Raw genomic sequence first — 20,942 nt, 5'->3', positions numbered from 1 at the left:
TGTTATGGGCCCGCTTAATTGGTTTATATATAAAAGCAGGCGTTGGAACGTAGCCCTTGACTTTTGCAGAGTGCACCTTCCAAAAGTGGAAAGACTAGGAAGAAAGCAGGAGATATAATAGTGATGCCCAAGCTTTACTTTTTGCAAAAGTCCATACTAGTCTGTTTTTCAGTGTGAAAAGAGAGAAACTGGTTTATGCAAATCATCACCACAAAGTGCTCTTTGCTCTTTATGTAATCACTGATTGTGGATGGTCATGGATTAGGACACCTGCTGAAGATTAGTTAGCCGAAACATGGCCTCTGTTGGGGTCCACCTTTAGTTATAAGAATAGCTATGCTGGGTTCATCTAGCCCAGTATCCTGTTTCCAACATTGGCCAATCCAGGTCACCAGTGCTGCTTCTCTATTTAGATTGAGTGCTTTTTGGCTCCACCTGCTGTGCCTTTCCTTTGGGAGGCTGCGGGCAGGGCAGGGCAGTAGGCAGTCACCTAAGGCAACAAAAGTGAACTGTAGTCAATGTTGACAGCCATACAAACTCCAAAAAAGCCATTTAGTGTGTACTTTTACCTGCAGAAAGAAGGAGTGGCCAATTTCCAAATTTAATGTGGATAAATGGCTTTAAAAAACTGCCCTCATTGTGTGTGCATCAGTGGAATAGGTGCAGGTGGTCAGGGGCCCATCCAGCAGCAGCATACATTGTTAGTAAAGCTAACAATCTTCTCAGCTAAAGAGACCTCATAAAATTTCTCTGAGCTATCTAAACCCTGGGGCAGTTGGCACATTTCCAGATGCTGGTACATCCTCTCCCCCCTGTGCATGCTCAGTTCAATTGCATCCTCTCCAGGCATGCATGCAAGGGGGGAGATTGATGCAGATTGAGCTGAGCTTGTATTTATTTATTTATATACTACTTATATTCTAAGTGGTTTACATTCAGGTACTATATCATATTTCCCTATCTAGGGTACCTGGGGCATTGAGGGGATTAAGTGACTTGCCCAGGGTCACAAGGAGCAGCGAGGGATTTGAACCCACAGCCTTAGAGTGCTGAGGCCGTAGCTCTAACCCCTGTGCCACACACTTCCTCTGTATGGCAGAGCTGCTGGTATTTTGACAGCTGTTAATGTGCAATTGACCGCTGAGGGTTTCAGGCAGCTTGAGGGCTCCAAAGAGGACTCTTCAGCTTGGAAGAGGGGAGTAGCAAGGGACGAAGACGTGTGGCCAATATCCTTTTTGTCACCCCCAGACCTACCTAAAAATTGAGATCTGGTTATGATACCGGAGTGAATATACACAAAACAAAGTTTAATATTTAAGGACATAAAAATTGTCGCTGCTGGGTCAGACCAGTGGTCCAACCTGTCCAGCAGTCCGCTTACACGGTGGCCCGCAGGTGAAAGACCAGTGCTCTAATTGAGTCCAGCCTCACTTGCGTACGTCCCAGTTTAGCAGGAACTTGTCCAGCTTAGTCTTGAAACCCTGGAGGATGTTTTCCCATATAACAGACTCTGGAAGAGTGTTCCAGCTCTTCACCACTCTCTGAGTGAAGAAGAACTTCCTTAAGTTTGTACGGAATCTATCCCCTTTCAGCTTTAGAGAGTGCCCTTTCGTTCTCCCTACCTTGGAGAGGGTGAACAACCTGTCTTTATCTACTAAGTCTATTCCCTTCAGTATTTTGAATGTTTCGATCATGTCATTTTGAGAGAGGGTAAATTAGAGAAAAGACAGCTGGGATACTTTGAGGGGCATTTTCAAAACTTTAATTTTTGTTGCATTACCCTGAGAGTGGGGGAAATAAAAAGTTCATGTTTGGTTGGTTTTTTTTTGCACATGTGTGTTTTTGATTCTTTTGAGTTAAGCAGTCCTACTTGGCCACTCCAGTTTCTGCTCAGCTGGAGCTGTGCTAAGGACTAAGGTCCGGCTACTCGCTGTCTTTACTCCCCGCCACATTGTGTATGTGCTCTGTCAGTTTTGCTGGGTTTTACTAAACTGCGAAAGAGCTTCTTATCACGAGCTGACAAAGTAAATGCTCCAACACTCATAGAAACTGAATGAGCATTGGAGCATTTAGCTCACCAGCCAACATAAGAAGCTCTTTCACAGTTTAGTACAAGGAGCCCTTTGTTCTTTATAATAGCCTCTACCATTTTGCCCAGCACTGACATCAGTCTCATCGGTCTAATTTCCCATATCACCTCTGGAACCCTTTTTAAAAATAGGCTTACATTGGCCACCCTCCAGTCTTCTGGTATCATGCCGGCTTTTAAAGAGAATTTACAAATCACCAATAATGTCTCTGCAAGTTCATTTTTCATTTCTATCAATGCTCATGGATGTATACCATCAGGTTCAGGCGATTTGCTACTGTTCAATTTGTCAAATTGTCTCCTTATATCTTCTGCTGTTACAGAGATTTATTTGTTTTTTTGGCTCATCAACATTGAATATTATTTCTGGCACTGGTATCTCCCCCACATCTTTCTCAGTGAAGACCGAAGCAAAGAATTCATTTATTCTCGCTCCACTATGGCCTCGTCTACCCTGAATGCCCCTTTAACCCTTGGCTGTCTAACATTGATTCTCTTCCCAGCGTCTTGTTTTTAATACACCTAAAAAAGTTTTTATTATGTCTTTTTGCTTCCTGCACATTCTTCTTTTCAAGGTCTCTCTCTGCCTTCCTTATCATAGGAAAAATCAAGAGCAGGGAAAAATAAATACCAGAAAGGTGTCAATGCAGGAAGTAGAAAATCTATATGCAACATCAGAAAAGCACTTCCCGTAAATATTAATTATGTAATTTTCAAGTCAAAAGCTATACATATGGTAGGATTGTGCTCAGAGACCTGGAGGGGCTCAAGGAAATGAAAACCCCCAACCACCTCACCACCTAATCATTGCATAGTCCTCCACATTTTTTAGCTTATGCAAATTTAAAATATAAAGTGGGTGGTTGGGGATTTTCACCTCCTTGAGCCCCTCTAGGTCTCTTTTCCCTGGAGAAGAGGAGACTTAGAGGGTATATGATAGAGACTTACAGGATCATGAAGGGCATAGAGAGAGTGGAGTAGGATAGATTCTTCAAACTTTCAGAAAATAAAAAAACAAGAGGGCATTCGGAAAAGTTGAAAGGGGACAGATTCAAAATGAATGCTAGGAAGTTCTTCTTTACCCAACATGTGGTGGACACCTGGAACGTGCTTCCAGAGGATGTTATAGGGCAGAGTACGGTACTGGGGTTTAAGAAAGGATTGGACAAAAGGGGATAGAGGGGTATAGATAGAGGATTACTACACAGATCCTGGACCTGTTGGGCCACCACATGAGCGGACTGCTGGGCGCAATGGACCTCAGGTCTGACCCAGCGGAGGCATTGCTTATGTTCTTATATGTATAGCTTTTGACTTGAAAATTACATAATTAATATTTCCGGGAAGTGCTTTTCTGATGTTCCTTATCATGGGAATAGCACTGGGGACAGCTACTTCTCTTTATCGCATTAACTGACATAAATTCTCTGATCAAAATATCATAATCAAAAGTAGAACAAACAGAACATGAACTTGGCAGGTGAGCCTTGGGATCTTCATCTGCAGCTATATTGTGAAACTGAAAGTAGAAATGTACCTGAACTTCAAAGTTACCTGCGACCTTGGAACAAGAAAATGTTGACTTAGAAATAGTTTGTATTATGCCGAGTAAAGTCGAAATAAACTAACTTCATACTTACAGCAGTAGCTCAGAGGTCAACGCTGACGTTATAAGATAAGATACCGGTAAATCATGCTACTTTAGAGTAGCTCTTACCAGTTTCCTCTTCTGCAGCCTGAAGGCAGTCACTTTTAAGTGTGTATCCAACAGTGAGAAGGGGCCAAGAAGCCACCTTTGGTAGGAGCTGCACATCTGGCCAAAGGCAGATCTTTCTGCAGGATCAATCTAACCTGTTTTGGGATATCCACCCACTGAAGGTCATGAAGACATTTGAGGAGCAAACAGAGTGTATTGTGAAGGCACTTTTATCTGAACTTCTGGGAGACAATGAAGAAACCACTTTCCGAAGTCTTGAGTCAGATTCACCATTGACTTTGCAATCAGGTACCCTAGGTATTTCCCTGTCCCAGAACAATTGTTAGAATCCACCTTTACCCATGAGGGAACTAAAGTATGAAAGAGTCTTCAATTTCCGTTAAGGCAAATAGTATCTTATTATCTATTTTGAAAGATCCTAATAACATTTCTTTGAGAATCTGATTTTATTTTATTTAGTATTATTGCTATTTTAATTGTATTTCTCCTGGACTAAGGATTATTATTTTTTGTCATCCACATTAAATATACAAAGAAATGTATAGAATATAAGAGATAGTATAGTACAGTTGACTGCGTCACAAATATATTTATTTATTTATTTATTTATATACTGCCTATCAATGGAGGTTGTCTAGGCAGTTTGCATTCAGGTATCGCATTTTTCTCTGTTTGTCCTGTTGGACTCACAATCTATCTAATGTACCTGAGGCAATGGGGGGGATTAAGTGACTTTCTCAGCGTTACAAGGAGCAGTATGATTTGAACCCATAACCTCAGGGTGCTGAGGCTGTAGCTTTAACCACTGCGCCACTCTAGAAATCAAAATGTAGTCAAAGCGAGCCAAGTATAGGACAATCAAACCATTGTGACATCATTGAGGAGGTTGGCTCTTATTGGTGGAATGAGGCATTATGACGTCACAATACCAGCTCTGGTTACCAGAGGCTGAAACTTTTTACACTACTTATTTATTCAATTTTCTTTACTGTTCTTTCAAGGGGGCTCAGAACAGTTTACATGAATTTATTCAGGTACTTAAGCATTTTTCCCTGTCTGTCCTGGTGGGCTCACAATCTATCTAATGTAGCTGGGGCGATGGGGGATTAAGTGACTTGCCCAGCATCACAAGGTGCATTGTGGGGCTTGAACCTATATCCTCGGGGTGCTGAGGCTATAGCTCTAACTACTAGGCCACTGCTTCCTATACTCAGGGCTGGCTCAAGGAACTTTGGTGCCCCGGGCCAACTTTTTCATTGGCGTTCACCCCCCAACCTGTAATCCAATATTCTCATGAAGACGGTTAATAAATCCCAACAAATAAATAAATATCACCCCCACTTTTAAGTCCTTCACCGCCTCCCCTTCCCTTGCTGGTCCAGGTGGGGCACTGGTGATAAAGGATGTCGAAATCCCAGCCTGGCATCTATTTCTCTAGGAGTATGAAAGTAGACAGAACTGGGACTTTAGCACACTTTATCACTGGCACCCTGGGCCGCAGGTTGAGCCAGCCCTGAAGATACTGAATAGCTGCTGGGGATAAGACCATCACTGGAGTTTGCGTTTAGAAGAGACCCATATGTTTTTGTTTTCTCTCTGTCAATTTAGAGACAAAGGAGACCTTTGATCCCCAACTTATAGCTTGCCGACTTCGTGACCTCGGTGACCAGTTTAATAAAGAGATTAAGAAGAGTGCGCTGCAGATGGTTCTGGACTGGGGCACTGAAAAGGTAAGAGCGTTGTATTCATACGTGGCAACTGCTGGCCAGATTAGAGAGTGTCAGGGCAACTGTGGCAGCACCAAGCAAATGTTAGCAGATGTATCACAGGACACAGCTGCAAAGAACATATGTTTTGTATGTGCTAAAATCCCAAGACAAAAGGAAGTTAATAAAGCAGTGTATCACAAACTGTTTTGCTAATATGATTGGGCTCTTCTTCTCCTCCCCCTCGTCCTTCCTCTCTTCCCCTCTATACCCCAGCTACCCTGTTCATTCTTCGAGTCGCCTAGAGCAGGGGTAGGCAATTCCGGTCCTCGAGAGCCGGAGCCAGGTCAGGTTTTCAGGATCTCCACAATGAGATGGATTTGCATGCACTGCCTCCTTGAGATGCAAATCTATCTCATGCATATTTATTGTGGATATCCTGAAAACCTGACTTGCCTGTGGCTCTCGAGGACCGGAATTGCCTACCCCTGGCCTAGAGCCTGTTTAGCTTTGTGTGATGCATAAATATTAGATTAGATTAGAAACTAGTGTGCCGCGGAGAGATTCTGGGTGTGCTTCAAGACACCAGCAAGGAGGTGAGGCACGTGGTGCCGGCTGACAGACTACAGGACTTGCTTCTCGCAGCGAGAGTCTCCTCCGCATTTCTCCTCCTCTCGCACACACCCCTACTGGCGTAGTAATAATGTGCTCAGGACCCTGTCTCTGCACACGCTGGGATGTCAATGTGATGACATCACATGTGCGTAGGAAGTCATCGTGTCGACGTCTGCGCCCTCCAGAAACAGCCCCGAGTTTAGTGTGCCGTGGGTTCAAAACGTTTGTGAGACACTGTTATAAAGGAAAGCATCTCTCCCGGCGCTTATATGACTTGGCATGGGCTGTCTTTTGCAACAACATAGGACACGTCATCAGCATATCCCACGTCATTTCATGTCTTTACCAAATCAAAACCAGCAGAGGAAAAAAATGTCATTTTCAGGGGAATTTGATAGACGGTGCCAAACCATTAGGCCAGTGAATCGCAAACCGTTTGCTGCAGCGAGGTTGCAGGTGTGCTAGGAGTCACCAGCGCTGGCCGGCTACCTACAGAATATGCCTCTTGCGGAGAGAGGCGCGTCCTGTAGGAAGCCGGTGCCTCTCCTCCTCCCCAGCAGCTCTGCTGCTCTCCGTGCATCTCTTGTTGAGTACCCCCCCCCCCCCAACACACACACACACTGGTGGCTCAGGGCCTGTCTGCAGGGCCTTCGCATATGTGCAGACGGCGTGCATCGTGTCGATGCTGTTTAGCATGCCGCAGCTCCAGATACTTTGCGAGACACTGCATTAGGCTCCTTCTGTGTCAAATTTTCAGCACTGAAAAATGTTCTAATGTCTGCAAGGTGCTAAAATGGGGCAGTAATGGCAGATCTGTGCAAAACTACACTTTTGCATCCTTTATAGAATCGTGCTTAAGTGTTTCTGCATGGATCTGCAAGGGGGGCGTGGCCATGGGAGGGGCATAAGCAGGTCAGGGGCGTTCCCTTAAAATGCGCACTGTGTTATAGAAGAGTGTGGATCCACGCATGATGTGCATGCGGACATTTACACCTGGTTTCAGTTGGTGTAACTCCTCGTGCCCAAAGTTGGACGCCGATCCCAGCCTTAACCACTGCCCATAAAAGGCGGATGTCCCAAAACACCCATTACAGAATACTGTTCAGCGCCAACTTTGTTCTGCACCAAATTCTGAGCACCATTTACGGAATCCAGCCCTTTGGCCCGGATTCTACAAAAAACGCCTAAAGTTACGCACTTAGATAGATGCAGTCACCTAATTTAATTATACAAAAAGCTTAATTAGTGTCAATAATTGGCAATTAGCACTTTATAATTGGCTTCAATTAAAATTTATTAGGTGGTAGACGCCTGACTTGTAGGCACCTATGATGTTCAACGAAGCGCCTAGTCGAAGACACTTACCAGAAAGTGGGTGTGGTTAAGGCAATTGCACAGTAAGGGTGAGCGGCGCCCAGGGCCCCTCCCCTGCCCTCTTCCTCGCCTCACCCCCGGCAGCACGCGCGTCCCCTTCCTTTTCTCCATGCCTTTTTAACTTCTCCAGCATAAGCAGCATTCCCCCGTCAGTGTCCGCTCGCCCTTTGATGTCACTTTCTAGGCATGACGTCAGAAAAAGCGCCGATGCGGGTAGCAACCTCGTGCCGGGGAAGTAAAAATGGTACGAGGGAAGGGGCAAGGGGGTGCGTGCACAGCAAGGAAGCAAGGAGAGGAGCGGGGGGACAGGGAGGAGGAAGGGTGCGGCACCCTTAGGAAGACCGCATCTCCACCCCCCCCCTTACTACACCACTGCGATCCAGATTCATTTATTAGTTGTCCTGTTGCAACCCTGACCTGGTGGTAATTCTCATGGAGCAGAACACTCTGACCCTGAACCAGTTCGTACGTGAATTATAGAAAACTCAGGCAATTGGCAATCCCAGAATGGACATACTGAGAGAAAAATGTGTTCCATCTTCCAAAGTGAAAGAAAGCTTGTCTGTCTTGAGGGATTTACAATTTGATTAGATTTACACTTTGAGTTTTAAAAGAAATCTCTTCCTTGCATCCACAGGTTGTTGCTGACTTTCCAAAGGCTGTGGATGCCGTTTACAGCAACTGGACGTCTCAGAGCCCTGAAACAGCCAGCGAGAAGGCCCTGCTCTCCGTCAGCGTGGCGCTCGTCAAGTGCACAGTGAATAAAGCACCTCAGTTATGTGAGAGACTGGAGCACGCAATGATCACTTTATATTCCAACATGAAACAGCAGATCCAGAGATTAGGGGGATGGGTAAGTAATTACAGCAGGAGTAGCCTAGTGGCTAGAGCCAGCTGCCTCAGAACCTGGGGAACTGGGCTCAGTTTCTACGTTTATAAACCACTCTGACTGTAGCCACAGACGGGCAGTATATCAAGTCTCATCCCTTTTTCCTAAAACTAATCAAGTTACATTAAACCTTTGAGATTTGGGGTGCAGGGGTAGTGTTTATAGCTAATCCCCCATAAATTTTCTCTTTAATCTAGTGGTGGATTGAAAATAGAGCAATGATGGGTCCGGATTTTTGTTCCCAAAAACCTGGTAACCCTAAATAATAGCCGATCCCCCAGAATTCAGATCAACCGGCATTGCTCTACTCCTCCTCCTTCCCCCCCCCCTCCATATTGACCAGATCCCTCTTCTTGTCTTTTCTCACGGTTCAGGCTTTGGGTCAGTACAGGGCTTTGAGCATGCACTGTTACTCAAGGCCCTGCAGCAGCCTAGTGGCATAACCACGAGGAGAAGCAACGAGAGAGATCCAGTGATTGCAGAGTTGGGGGTGGCTGGGTGGGTGAGTGGAGAATGGAAGAGAGTAATGCTGGTTACTGCAGGGGAGCAGGGTGGAGGAGAGAAATTTTGGCTTCATTAATAACCTGCCTCGTCTTCAGATAACTCATTGTTTCTGATAATAAGCCGGGCGATTATTAGAGACAATACGGTATATCTTTTTCTCATTTACATGGTGTAAATAGTGTTTGGTTTTTCAATGTTTGAATATGAAATTTTGGTGGCAACACAAAGCTTTTTGCAACTCTCCTGCCACTGGCTAGTAGTGCCTGGGGTCACCAGCTGACGCCTTTTCTTTGCCTGGAGGGAGCTGAGCTCAGTGCTTATGGGCGACACCTAGTGGCAGGATTCAGAGCTCATAATTGCTGTGTTCCAAAAAGTGGACCTGGTGGAGTTGATTTGGAATGGAGATAAAATCTCTGAGTTGTTGGAAATTGAGGGCACATGGCACCAGATCTTATATTGAGGGGTGGGGGGAACATTTATCATAGCATAAAATAAAGATATTGAAGTTAATGGTTTACTTATTACAGGGAAGACCATTTTCGGCATGATTAACATGGGGGGGAAAGTGTTTTACTAAACTGTGATCGCGGTTCTTAGCTCAGGGAGCCACGCTAAATGCTCCGCACTGCTCCCGATGCTCGTAAGACTTCCTATGTGCGTCGGGAGCAGCGCGGCTCCCTGTGCGAATAACCACTATCACGGTTTAGTAAAAGGGGGGGGTTAATCAGTTAGGTAGAAATTTACAGAGTGCTGTCAATTATGTACGATGCATGGCGCGTTTAGACGTGTCTGTTTGCGCCTGCCGTTCAGCTGGTTGTGCCTTAATTTAAACCACTCCATTACTAATGCGTAGCGCGGGTTTTAGCACCGGCTGCGGCGGTACCTGCGTCGACGCTCATAGAATTCCTAAGCACGGCGGAGCAGGTACCGCCGCTGCCGGTGGCTAAAACCCGCTCTACGCGTTAGTAAAGGAGGGGGTAAGTGTGCTAATGCGAAATTGGGGGGGTCCCAGTGACCATTATAGTATGGATGCTGTCTGCACAGCATCGAGGTACCTAAAAGAGGACCCCTGTTATAGAAATTCCCCCGTATTAACGGTTCACAGTCATAAGCGCGCGGGACAAAGCGTGCGGAACAATAGAGAGCAGACAATTGAGCGCAAGACTCAAGCATGCCGCCGTAAAAGTATATTTTAAAGAGCTCCGATGGGTGTGTTGTGAGGAGGGAACCCCCCCAGTTTACTTAATAGTGTTTGCGCTGCCATTGGGGATGGTTTTGGGGGGTTGTAACCCCCCATTATAGAGGAAACTTAACTTTTTCCCAATGGCAGCGTGAACACTAGTAAGTAAAATGGGGGGTTCACTCCCATGCCCCCCCCCCACGTCGGAGCCCTTTAAAATAAACTTTTATGGCGGCACGCTGGAGTCTTGCGCGCAATTGTCTGCTCTCTATTGTCGGCGCGGCTTTGTCCGTCGCGCTTTTGTCCCATCACCGTATTAACAGGTGCATTGACACAGGTGGAAAGCAGACAGAAAAATAGGGAATCTTTCTAAATAAAAAGGTGCGGCTGCCCCACCTAAAGTAGGATATTTGAGCAACTTGTCTGATTCAGACTGGTCCCCACTTAGTTATGCATATTTATGAAGTGATCCAGCTGCCAAAGCTTACTTCCTTGTTTCATTATGGGACTTGGTGAGTAGTTAGCAAATAGTGTGACCACATCTCTGTGCTGGCAGGCACTTCCGAGAAATGTTGACTGAATTCAGAACTGTAATCTTTCAAGGGCACTGTGGGCATTGTACTGTCTCCTGCCCACTGTTTATTTATTTATTTCGATTTCTATCCTGTTCTCCCGTGAGCTGATAACAGATTAAAAAAAGGACATTCACAGTGAATTACAGTAAACACTCACAGAAACTCGTATATTAGACGTTCACCGTACATTACATTGGGCCAGGGATCTCAAAGTCCCTTCTCGAGGGCCGCAATCCAGTCGGGTTTTCAGGATTTCCTCCATGAATATGCTTAGAAACCGGTGCATGCACATAGATCTCATGCATATTCATGGGGGAAATCCTGAAAACCCGACTGGATTGCGGCCCTCAAGGAGGGACTTTGAGACCCCTGCGGATTGGGCAATCGTGGTGGCTTAAGGCCACGACGGGTTGCAGAGATGTTCATCGCAATCACAGGAGAGGTTTCCTGTTAATCAAGGACATGACTGATTGTATAACAGCGTTCTCTGGAAGAAGTGAATATAGGGGAACTGTCTGCTGGTAGTGGTTCGGTTGACGAGGAAGGGTTTCCACTGCTCTTTGGAAGGTCATCAGTGAGTTCTGTGATCTGGTCTGTGCAGGCAGTTGGTTCCATAGCCCTGCAACGAAGTGGCTGTAGGAGCATGTAAGGGCGGTTTCCATCTGGAGAGATCTCCCTGGGGGGGGATGCATAGCCACCTCTCCGCCTCAGAGCGGAGGGGATGGGCAGGGGTGTTCTGATGTAGTTTGGAAGTAATGTAGGCCGGTGAGACTGCAAGATTATTGAAGCAGTGTTTTATTTTTCTTTGGATTTAAAACTGCGCCAATCTAATCTAATCTAATCCTTAGGTTTGTATACCGCATCATCTCCACGTTTGTAGAGCTCGACGTGGTTTACAGTAGGAGAAATAGGAAGGAACTACAACAGAGGGTTAGAGGTAGAAGTGTGAAGAAAATTTAGAGGACTTGGGATGCCAAGATATAAGAGTTTCCTTGATTCCTAAGTTGGAGGGAGACTTACATTTTTTTGAGAAAAGCCAGGTTTTCAGATGTTTGCAGAAAACTTGGAGAGAGCTCAAGTTCCGAAGAGGGGAAGTAAGGTTGTTCCAGAGCTCAGTGATTTTGAAGTGGAGGGAGGTCCCTAGCTTTCATGTGTGGGAAATGCCTTTAAGCGAGGGGAAGGATAGTTTTAATTTGTGGGAGGATCTGGTGGTATTAGGGTTTGAGGAATTCCAAGAAAGAGGGATAAAGGGAGGGAGGATACCATATAGGATTTTGAAAGTTAAACAGGCGCATTTATAGTGGACCCTGGCGATTATCGGAAGCCAGTGGAGCTTGGCCAGGTGCGGGGAGACATGGTCAAATGTACTTTTAGTGAAGATGAGCTTGGCCGCAGCATTCTGAATCCGTTGGAGTCTAATACATTACTTGTAGGGCTTGGCTCCATATTGAGAAACGCGCCAGTTTTGGGGTTGCTTTGCCCCCTGCTAGGGGTATCTCCATGCAGCCCGCAGCCCCTGCGGCAACCATACTTACAGAACTCAAATGGCAAAACTAATGCAGAAGGCTGTTGCGTGTTATTCACTTTAGGCCATTTTTGTTGAATTAGGAATAGGGTTGCTAGATTTTACATTTGGAAAATCCGGACCCCTAGACCTGCCACCCCCAGGCCCGCCCTAGCCCCGCCCCCACTGCTTGCTCTGGTCGGGCAAGAGGGCATCCACGCATGCCCAGATGCCCTCTTGCCCAACACAATTTCGGGGGAAGCTTTTCAAAACCCGGACAAAGTGCCAGGTTTCAAAAAGCTGCCCGGACCTCCGGACGTGTCCTCAAAAGGAGGACATGTCCGGAGAAATCCGGACATATGGTAACCCTAGATAGGCCACTTCTAGAAGCATCTTTCAGTGCTATAATAAATTGGAAGATAGGAGACCTGAGAACTGTCCTAGATGGGTTTATCATCTGTTACATTTTCTAATTCTATGAATTATTTTTCCTTTTCAGGAGCACATTTAAAACTGAAGAAACAAGACACCGCCTTTCTTATCATGAATTGTAGAAAAGATTCTTTTCTTAACAAAACATGGTTGTAATTTTACAGCTTTTATGGCGTTTTAATATAATATCTTAGGTTTATAACATTTTATTAAAGGAAACAAGTAAATATACAATAATATAATACAAATAGATATGCATTATGATTAAATTCACAATTATGATATTTTCATACATATTTCTATCATTCCTCCAAAATATATTTCCATATGACCTATTTCAACCCCCCTATTCCCTTCCCCCATTCCCCTTCCCCCTTCTTTTTATTTTTATATTCAATTTATTACATTGTAATACATATCCATATAACCAATTCCATCCTACTCATACACCCCCCAGTTCCCTCCCCTCCCTGAATGGAAGGTGACACAAAATACCAGGTATTGGGATGCAATGAATGTTTCCAAAGCTTCAATATAAAACATTAATAATCATACTTCGTGCTATAGATGAAAGATTTTGAATATAAGGGTCCCAAATTTTAGAACATAAGAATTGCCATCTCCGGATCAGATCTACGGTCCATTGAGTCCGACGATCCGCACACGCGGAGGTCCAGTCAGGTGTACACCTGGCGTAATTTTAGTCACCTATATCCCTCTATGCCTCTCGTAAGGAGATGCGCATCTAGTTTGCTTTAAATCCTAGAACGGTGGATTCCGCAATAACCTTCTCTGGGAGAGCATTCCAAGTGTTCACCACTCGTTGCGTGAAGCAGAACTTCCTGGTATTTGTCCTGGACTTGTCCCCCTTTAGCTTCAGTCTATGTCCTATTGTCCGTGTCACATTGGACATTGTGAATAATTTTTTTTTCCTGCTCTATTTTGTCGATTCCTTTCAGTATTTTGAAAGTCTCAATCATATCCCCTCACAGTCTCCTTTTCTCAAGGGAGAACAATCCCAGTCTCTTAAGTCATTCCTCGTATTCCAAATTCTCCATACCTTTTATTAGCTTCGTTGCTCATCTCTGCACCCTCTCCAGCAGTTTTATATCTTTCTTTAGGTTGGGAGACCAATGTTGGACACAGTATTCCAAGTGTAGTCTGACCATTGCCCTATAAAGCGGCATTATAACTTTCTCTGATCTACTCGTGATTCCTTTCTTTATCATGCCTAACATTCTATTTGCTTTCTTTGCCACCGCCACGCATTGTGCCGACGGTTTCAGGGTCCTATCTATCAGTACACCCAGGTCCTTTTCTTGGTCGCTCTTACCCAGAGTTGCACCTGACATTCTATATACTCTTGTTCCTTGTTCTTACTGCCTAAACTCATTACTTTGCACTTTTCCACATTAAACTTCATCTGCCATTTCTCCGCCCATTTCTCCAACTGACACAAGTCACTCTGGAGTACCTCGCTATCCTTCTGCGATCTGATTGCCCGGCATAGCTTTGTGTCATCTGCTAACTTGATGATCCCACTGGATGTTCCTTCTTCTAGGTCATTGATGAAAACATTAAATAAGATGGGCCCAAGTACCGAGCCCTGTGGTACACCGCTAGTCACTTTCTCCCAGTCTGAGAACTTCCCATTTATGCCCACTCTCTGCTTTCTGTTCTCCAGCCATTTGCCTATCCATCTTAGTATATCTCTCTCTATTCCATGGCTTTGTAGTTTCCTGAGAAGTCTTTCATATGGAACCTTGTCGAACGCTTTCTGGAAGTCCCAGTATATTATGTCCACCAGTTCTCCACTATCAATTTGTTTGTTCACGGTCTCAAAAAATTGAAGTAAATTTGTCAAACATGATTTCCCTTTCCTGAAGCCATGTTGACTGGCTCCCATCAGATCGTGTGTATCCAAGTGCCGGACTATGCTATCTTTAATCAGTGTTTCAACCATCTTTCCAGGGACAGATGTAAGACTCACAGATCTGTAGTTGTCCGGTTCTCCTTTTTTGAAAATTGGCATGACGTTCACTATCGTCCAATCGTCCGGTATCTGACCTGATCTAATTGACAGGTTGGCAAGTGTTTGCAATAGCTCTCCGATTTCAACCTTCAGTTCTTTTAAGACTCTCGGATGAATTTCAACAGGTCCAGGGGATTTGTCACTTTTAAGTTTGTCGATCTGGTAGTATATCTGGTCCAAGTCCACTTCTGCTGTGGTGAGGCTGTCCTCTATTATTCCTTCGAACACTTTCACTACTTCTGGTATTGTTGCGGTGTCCTCCTTCGTAAAGACAGACGCAAAGAAGGAATTTAGTTTGTCTGCAATTTGTTTGTCTTCCTTGATGTACCCTTTTCTTCCCTGGTCATCCAGTGGTCCCTCCGCCTCTTTTGCGGGGTTTTTTCCTTTTACGTATCTAAAGAAGGGCTTTAAGTTTTTGGCCTCTTGCGCTATTTTCTCCTCATAGTCCTTCTTGGCATCCCTCATCGCCTTGTGACATTTCTTCTGATCATCCTTGTGTTTGTTCCGAGCTTCGGTTGTTTTCGTGCGTTTCCATTCTTTAAAGGAGTCCTTCTTTTTTTTTTATGGCTTCTTTCACCTCTCTAGTAAGCCATGCCGGTTCTCCTTTGCCATTATTTTTCTGTCCTTTGGTTATCTGTGGAATGTAGAGATTTTGTGCTTCCGTGATAGTATTTAGTAGGGACCATGCCTGATCTACCGTTCTGATTTTATCCATCCTTTTCTTGAGCCGTTTTTTTACCATGGCTCTCATGCTTTTTGAAGTTGAAGGTCGTGGTTAAGGTTTTGGTACGTTTCCCCTTCCCGATGTCAAGTTTAAGTTGATCATGTTGTGATCACTCATCCCAAGCGGGACCGTGACTTATACTTCTTTGGTCTGACCAGTAATGCCATTTAGGACCAAGTCCAAGGTGGCGTCTCCTCTCGTCAGCTCTCCCACCATTTGTTCTAGGAAGCAGTCCCCTATCATTTCCAGGAACTTCGTGTCTTTGCCACAGTTTGAGGTTCCCAGGTTCCAGTTGATCCCCGGGAAGTTGAAGTCTCCCATGATCATTACATTGCCTGTCTTACATCCTTGTTTGATTTCCTCTATCATTTCTGAGTCTGTCTCCTCTGTCTGTCCTGGGGGGCGATAGTAAAGGCCAATTTTTGTGTCTGCACCGTTGCATCTAGAAATCTTGATCCAGAGGGACTCCAGCTTCTCTTTTCCCTCTGTCTTTACCTCTCTAACAGATTCTACTCCTTCCTGAACATATAGGGCAATGCCTCCCCCTTTCTGCCCTGTTCTATCCGTTCTGCAATTTATAACATTTTGAAGGAATCAAGTAATCCCAAATTTTAAAATAAACCTTAATTAAGTTTTATACTGTCTTGGAAGAGTTGGGATAACTTGAACTATAGTTTCTGGTGGAAATTCTAATGTCAGATTTATAAGTTTGAAAATATTAATTCGCTACAGAAGGGACATCATAACAAATTTAAGGAAATCTGGGGCCTGTTAACAAAATATTCTAAGTTATGAATTATAAATATTATTTCCCTTTGATTCATGAAAGATCGTTATACACATCCAGGCGGAGGGGGGGAATAGGTTAGGGTGGGGGGAGGGTTTTAATAGCTGTATATTAATTCTTGGATTAGAGTGCAGTATGTTATATGACTGTTTGCACTATGTATTTGATTTTAAAATGAATAAAGAATTTATTTAAAAAAAAAAAAAGTTTTATACTCTCTTGTATTTTTCAAAAACTCAATAAACTTTCAGGAAAAAATAATCACTTTGTTGAAACTGAGACTTTTGTTTGGCTGTTTGAGGTAGGGTTGATCCAATCCAGGTTTTACCCCATTGCATGTGAGGACTTCAGAGTCAGCCTGAGACCATATACAGGAAAGAGATTTTCAGGCACTATCTCCAAGGCACAACTACAGATCGATTGCATTAATTCAACATGCCAGCAAAATATTGCTGAAAATAATACAACGAAGGCTCCAATCATACGTTGAGCAATAATTACCCGAAGTTCAGGCTGGTGTCAGAAAAGGTTGAGGAATAAGAGACATTACAGTACACCCCTGAAATTCGCGGGGGTTCCGTTCTAGGACCCCCCGCGAATTTTGGAAAACCGCGAATGCGTTTTTTAGGCAGGGGAGGCAGGAGAGGGCAGCTGGAGCGCCGACGGGTGAAGGAAATCACTCGCGGTCTGCTCCGACCGCCTCTTCCTGTAGTAAAGTCGGGCTACACCAATCAGGAGCTGCTTTGACACGCAGCTCCTGATTGGTGTAGCCCGACTTTACTACAGGAAGAGGCGGTCGGAACAGACCACGAACGACCGGGTCCGCGATTCACGAACTGCAACTTCACGGGGGCACACTGTATTGCCAATGTTATATGGATATTGGAGAAGAGCAAAGAATACCAAAACTCCCATATCAGTGTCCCGCAAACTTCGTAGAGCCGTGGCACAGTAAACATAGTGGCCATGGCTTGAGGCATCCGGAAGTGCGCCGATGTTGATGTGATGATGTCATGTGCATGGGTGGCATCATCATGACGCATACGCAAAGGCCCTCCAGATGGGCTCAGAACTGCCAGAGAGGGGGGTGGGCGACAGGGAAGACGCACAGGGAGAAGGAGAGGTGCTGGTTCTGGTTGATTGCCTACAGGACGTGCCTCTTACCGCGATAGACATGTCCTGTGGGCAGTCAGCCAGCACCAGCGCCTCTCCTCCTCCCCAGTGTCTTGCGGCACACCTCAAATCTCAGGAGGTTCACTAGAGTGCCACAGCACGCAGTTTGAAATCCACTGCCCTTTACCTTTGCTTCATCAACTACAGCAAAGCTTTTGACTGTGGATCACAATAAACCAAGCGTGTCAAAGTCCCTCCTCGAGGGTCGCAATCCAGTCGGGTTTTGAGGATTTCCCCAATGAATATGCATGAGATCTATGTGCATGCACTGCTTTCAATGCATATTCATTGGGGAAATCCTGAAAACCTGACTGGATTGCGGCCCTCAAGGAGGGACTTTGAGATCCCTGGCCCAATGTAATGCATATTCATTGGGGAAATCCTGAAAACTTGACTGGATTGCAGCCCTCGAGGAGAGACTTTGACACCCCAGCGATAAACTATAGAGAACTCCAATACATATGGGAATACCTAAACACGTAACTCAGCTGATAAAGAGCCTATATGAAAAATGAGAAGCTGCAGTGGGAACGGAACACGGCAACATTGATTGGTTTCCAATAACACATGGCGTCAGGCAAGGATGCTTCTTGTCACCTTACCTGTTCAACTTGTACGGTGAAACCATCTTCAGAAAAGCAAATTTGGAAGAAGAGAGGGTCGGTTTCAAATGTGGTGGCCGGAATATAAACAATCTGCGCTATGCTGATGATACAACGCTCATCACCAACAGCAAAGAAGACATGTTCTATCTACTGAGAAAAGTCAGAGCCGAAAGTCATAACATGGGTTTAGAACTGAGGATGTTTCCCCCTATGACAGACACAGGTTTACAAAGAGAGTTGGCCTGGGCATTCCCAGGGAGCTTACAGACTTGATAGATAGAGTGAGCTTACATGAATTGAAGGCTAGCATGAGCGATGGGAACTGGGGGAGGGTTTATAAGGTTTTTGATTAGCTCGTTTCAGTTCTTTCCTGAATGTTTTGTAGTTGGTCGTCTTGGTCAGTAACTTGGAGAGATGGCCATCTATTTTCGCTGCTCTGGTGGCTAGTAGTTCGTCATATAGTTTTTTGCTTTCTATGCCTTTTGCTGGGGGATGGGTGAAGAGAGCCTGGGTTCTCCTTGGTCTTGAAGTGTTATTTCTGATCAGGTGTTTGTTTAGGTAGCTAGGACCAGATCCATTTAGGGCTCTGGAAAGGGGGCAATAGAATTTATATTGTATGCGTGCTTGTATTGGGAGCCAGTGTGAGTCTTGGTAAGAAGTGGTAATGTGATCGTATTTTTTCAATGTTGCTCTCTCTAAAGTTAAAAGGGGATAGATTCCATACAAACGTAAGGAAGTTCTTCACCCAGAGAGTGGTAGAAAACTGTAACGCTCTTCCGGAGGCTGTTATAGGGGAAAACACCCTCCAGGGATTCAAGACAAAGTTAGACAAGTTCCTGCTGAACCAGAACGTACACAGGTAAGGCTGGTCTCAGTGAGGGCACTGGTATTTAACCTAAGGGCCGCGGTGGGAGTGGATTGCTGGGCACGATGGACCACTGGTCTGACCCAGCAGCAGTAATTCTTATGTATTTGTTATTTTACAAATTCCTGTACATTTTCCTGCAGTCTTTTGTTTTTTTTAACCCTTTCAGGACCAAGGGACATATTTGTCCCATAACTTTAAAATCCTATAAATTTTGATTGGGATAGTCTACAGTTCTAAATTTGATATGTACGGATTCCATAGGATACTGCCTTTATGTAAACAAACTGGTTCCGACATTCATTCATTAGCGTCGTTGCCAGATTGACGAGAAGATTCACTTGCCACACTGTCCATAAGCCAGAAGTTTGATTTTTTTTTTTTAAAATAATGATATTTCACAAAAAAAATCAATTTTTTGGCATCTGCAAGCCCTTTTTACCATAAAAATGTCGTCAAAACCACAAAAATTGGCCTACGATCCTTATGGTCCTGAAAGGGTTAATAAATATACACATACATGAACACATACAAATGTATAGAGATATATAGTATTTGGTTTGGGGTTGTTGGTTTTTTTTAGAACTAGGAGTGGAAGTACTGTTAGTAATGCAGGACTGTCTTGTGATGCAAAGCAGTTCGAAATGGGGAAGTAAAGACGACAAGAGACTGTCACACTGGTATGTTTCTCTCTCCAGTCCTAGCTTCAGGTTTCAGCCTTCTGTTGCTGGTAAGTAAAACTGACCAAAGATTTTGTTTAGAAATAAAGCTTATTTTTGATTTTATGATGTCAATTAGTATTCTTTTGAAGGTCGGGCTTGGGGAGGAGATGGGGCATAGGGATGGCTCTGGACAATATGTTTGTCTATGATCAAGGTGTGGGATATAATTTTGGGTGGAGATATAAGGGGGGTTGGGGGGAAATTGGGTTGGAAAAGGGGGTGGGGTTGTTGGGATGGATGGGGGTGGAGAATTATGAAGTTGGGTTGGGATGGGGTGGTGGTATGGATAGTATTTGGTATTCTTGCTATTCTTTGACGATGGAATCTTGATACTTTGGGATAATGGAATGTCGCTACTATTTGGGTTTTTGCCAAGTACTATGACCTGGGTTAATTCTACTTTACGGAGAGGGTGGTGGATGCCTGGAATGCGCTCCCGAAGAGAGGTGGTGGAGAGGAAAACGGTGACCGAGTTCAAAGAAGCGTGGGATGAGCACAGAGGATCTAGAAGCAGAAAATAATATTAAATATTGAACTAAGGCCAGTACTGGGCAGACTTGCACGGTCTGTGTCCGTGTATGGCCGTTTGGTGGGGGATGGGCTGGGGAGGGCTTCAGTGGCTGGGAGGGTGTAGATGGGCTAGAGTAGGTTTTAACGGAGATTTCGGCAGTTGGAACCCAAGCACAGTACCGGGTAGAGCTTTGGATTCTTGCCCAGAAATAGCTAAGAAAAAAAAAATAAAAAAATTTAAATTGAATCAGATTGGGCAGACTGGATGGACCATTCGGGTCTTTATCTGCCATCATCTGCTATGTTACTATGTAGGATAGTAGGATAGATGGACCATTGATCTGACCCAGTACGGCTGTTCTTATGTTTGCAGTAGAGCCTTCACCCTACTGTGAAATTAGTGCAAAAAATGGCCACCACATACTTATGAGGAATTCAGAAAATGTAAAAAAAACTCAACTGTTCCTAAAGTATCTAGACAACTGACCCACTCATCTTCTTTCTCCTCCATAGTGATTCCTCTGTCCTATTAATCTCTTTCTCCTCAACAACGCATTTCTGGTCCTATTAACAATAGTGATTTACAATAGTGATTTACAATAGTGATACAATAGTGATTTACAATAGTGATACAATAGTGATTTACAATAGTGACACCATGAACACCTTCTTTCACATCAAGCAGCATTGTGGGGTAAAGACCTAGATCAACTGCTTTCGCCCACTACTTATGAGGAATTCAGAAAACGTCTAAAAACTCAACTGTTCCTAAAGTATCTGGACAACTGACCCCTCATCTTCTTTCTCCTCCATAGGGGATTCCTCTGTCCTATTAATCTCTTTCTCCTCAACAATGCATTTCCGGTCCTATTAACTCTCCTCTTCCCCACTCTTAAATTCAATCAATTTGTACCTCGCTTAATCTATTGTAAACCGCAT

The 20,942-nt window shown here is 44.5% G+C and overlaps 1 protein-coding gene across 1 annotated transcript; it reads left to right on the top strand.

Moving 5' to 3' along the window:
- The first annotated feature begins 3,755 nt into the window (after positions 1 to 3,755).
- BCL2L15 (BCL2 like 15) lies at positions 3,756 to 13,248 on the top strand. Its single transcript, XM_033917900.1, has 4 exons — positions 3,756 to 4,103; positions 5,415 to 5,536; positions 8,139 to 8,354; positions 12,653 to 13,248. The coding sequence occupies exons 1-4, from the start codon at positions 3,971 to 3,973 to the stop codon at positions 12,662 to 12,664; spliced, it is 483 nt and encodes a 160-aa protein (XP_033773791.1). The 5' UTR covers positions 3,756 to 3,970; the 3' UTR covers positions 12,665 to 13,248.
- The last annotated feature ends 7,694 nt before the right edge of the window (positions 13,249 to 20,942 follow it).

Source organism: Geotrypetes seraphini, chromosome 13 (assembly GCF_902459505.1).
Source record: "Geotrypetes seraphini chromosome 13, aGeoSer1.1, whole genome shotgun sequence".
In the NCBI taxonomy this organism is placed as follows: domain Eukaryota; kingdom Metazoa; phylum Chordata; class Amphibia; order Gymnophiona; family Dermophiidae; genus Geotrypetes; species Geotrypetes seraphini.
The sequence above is the reverse complement of the archived record's forward strand: the minus strand, read 5'-3'. Positions and strand labels throughout refer to the sequence as shown.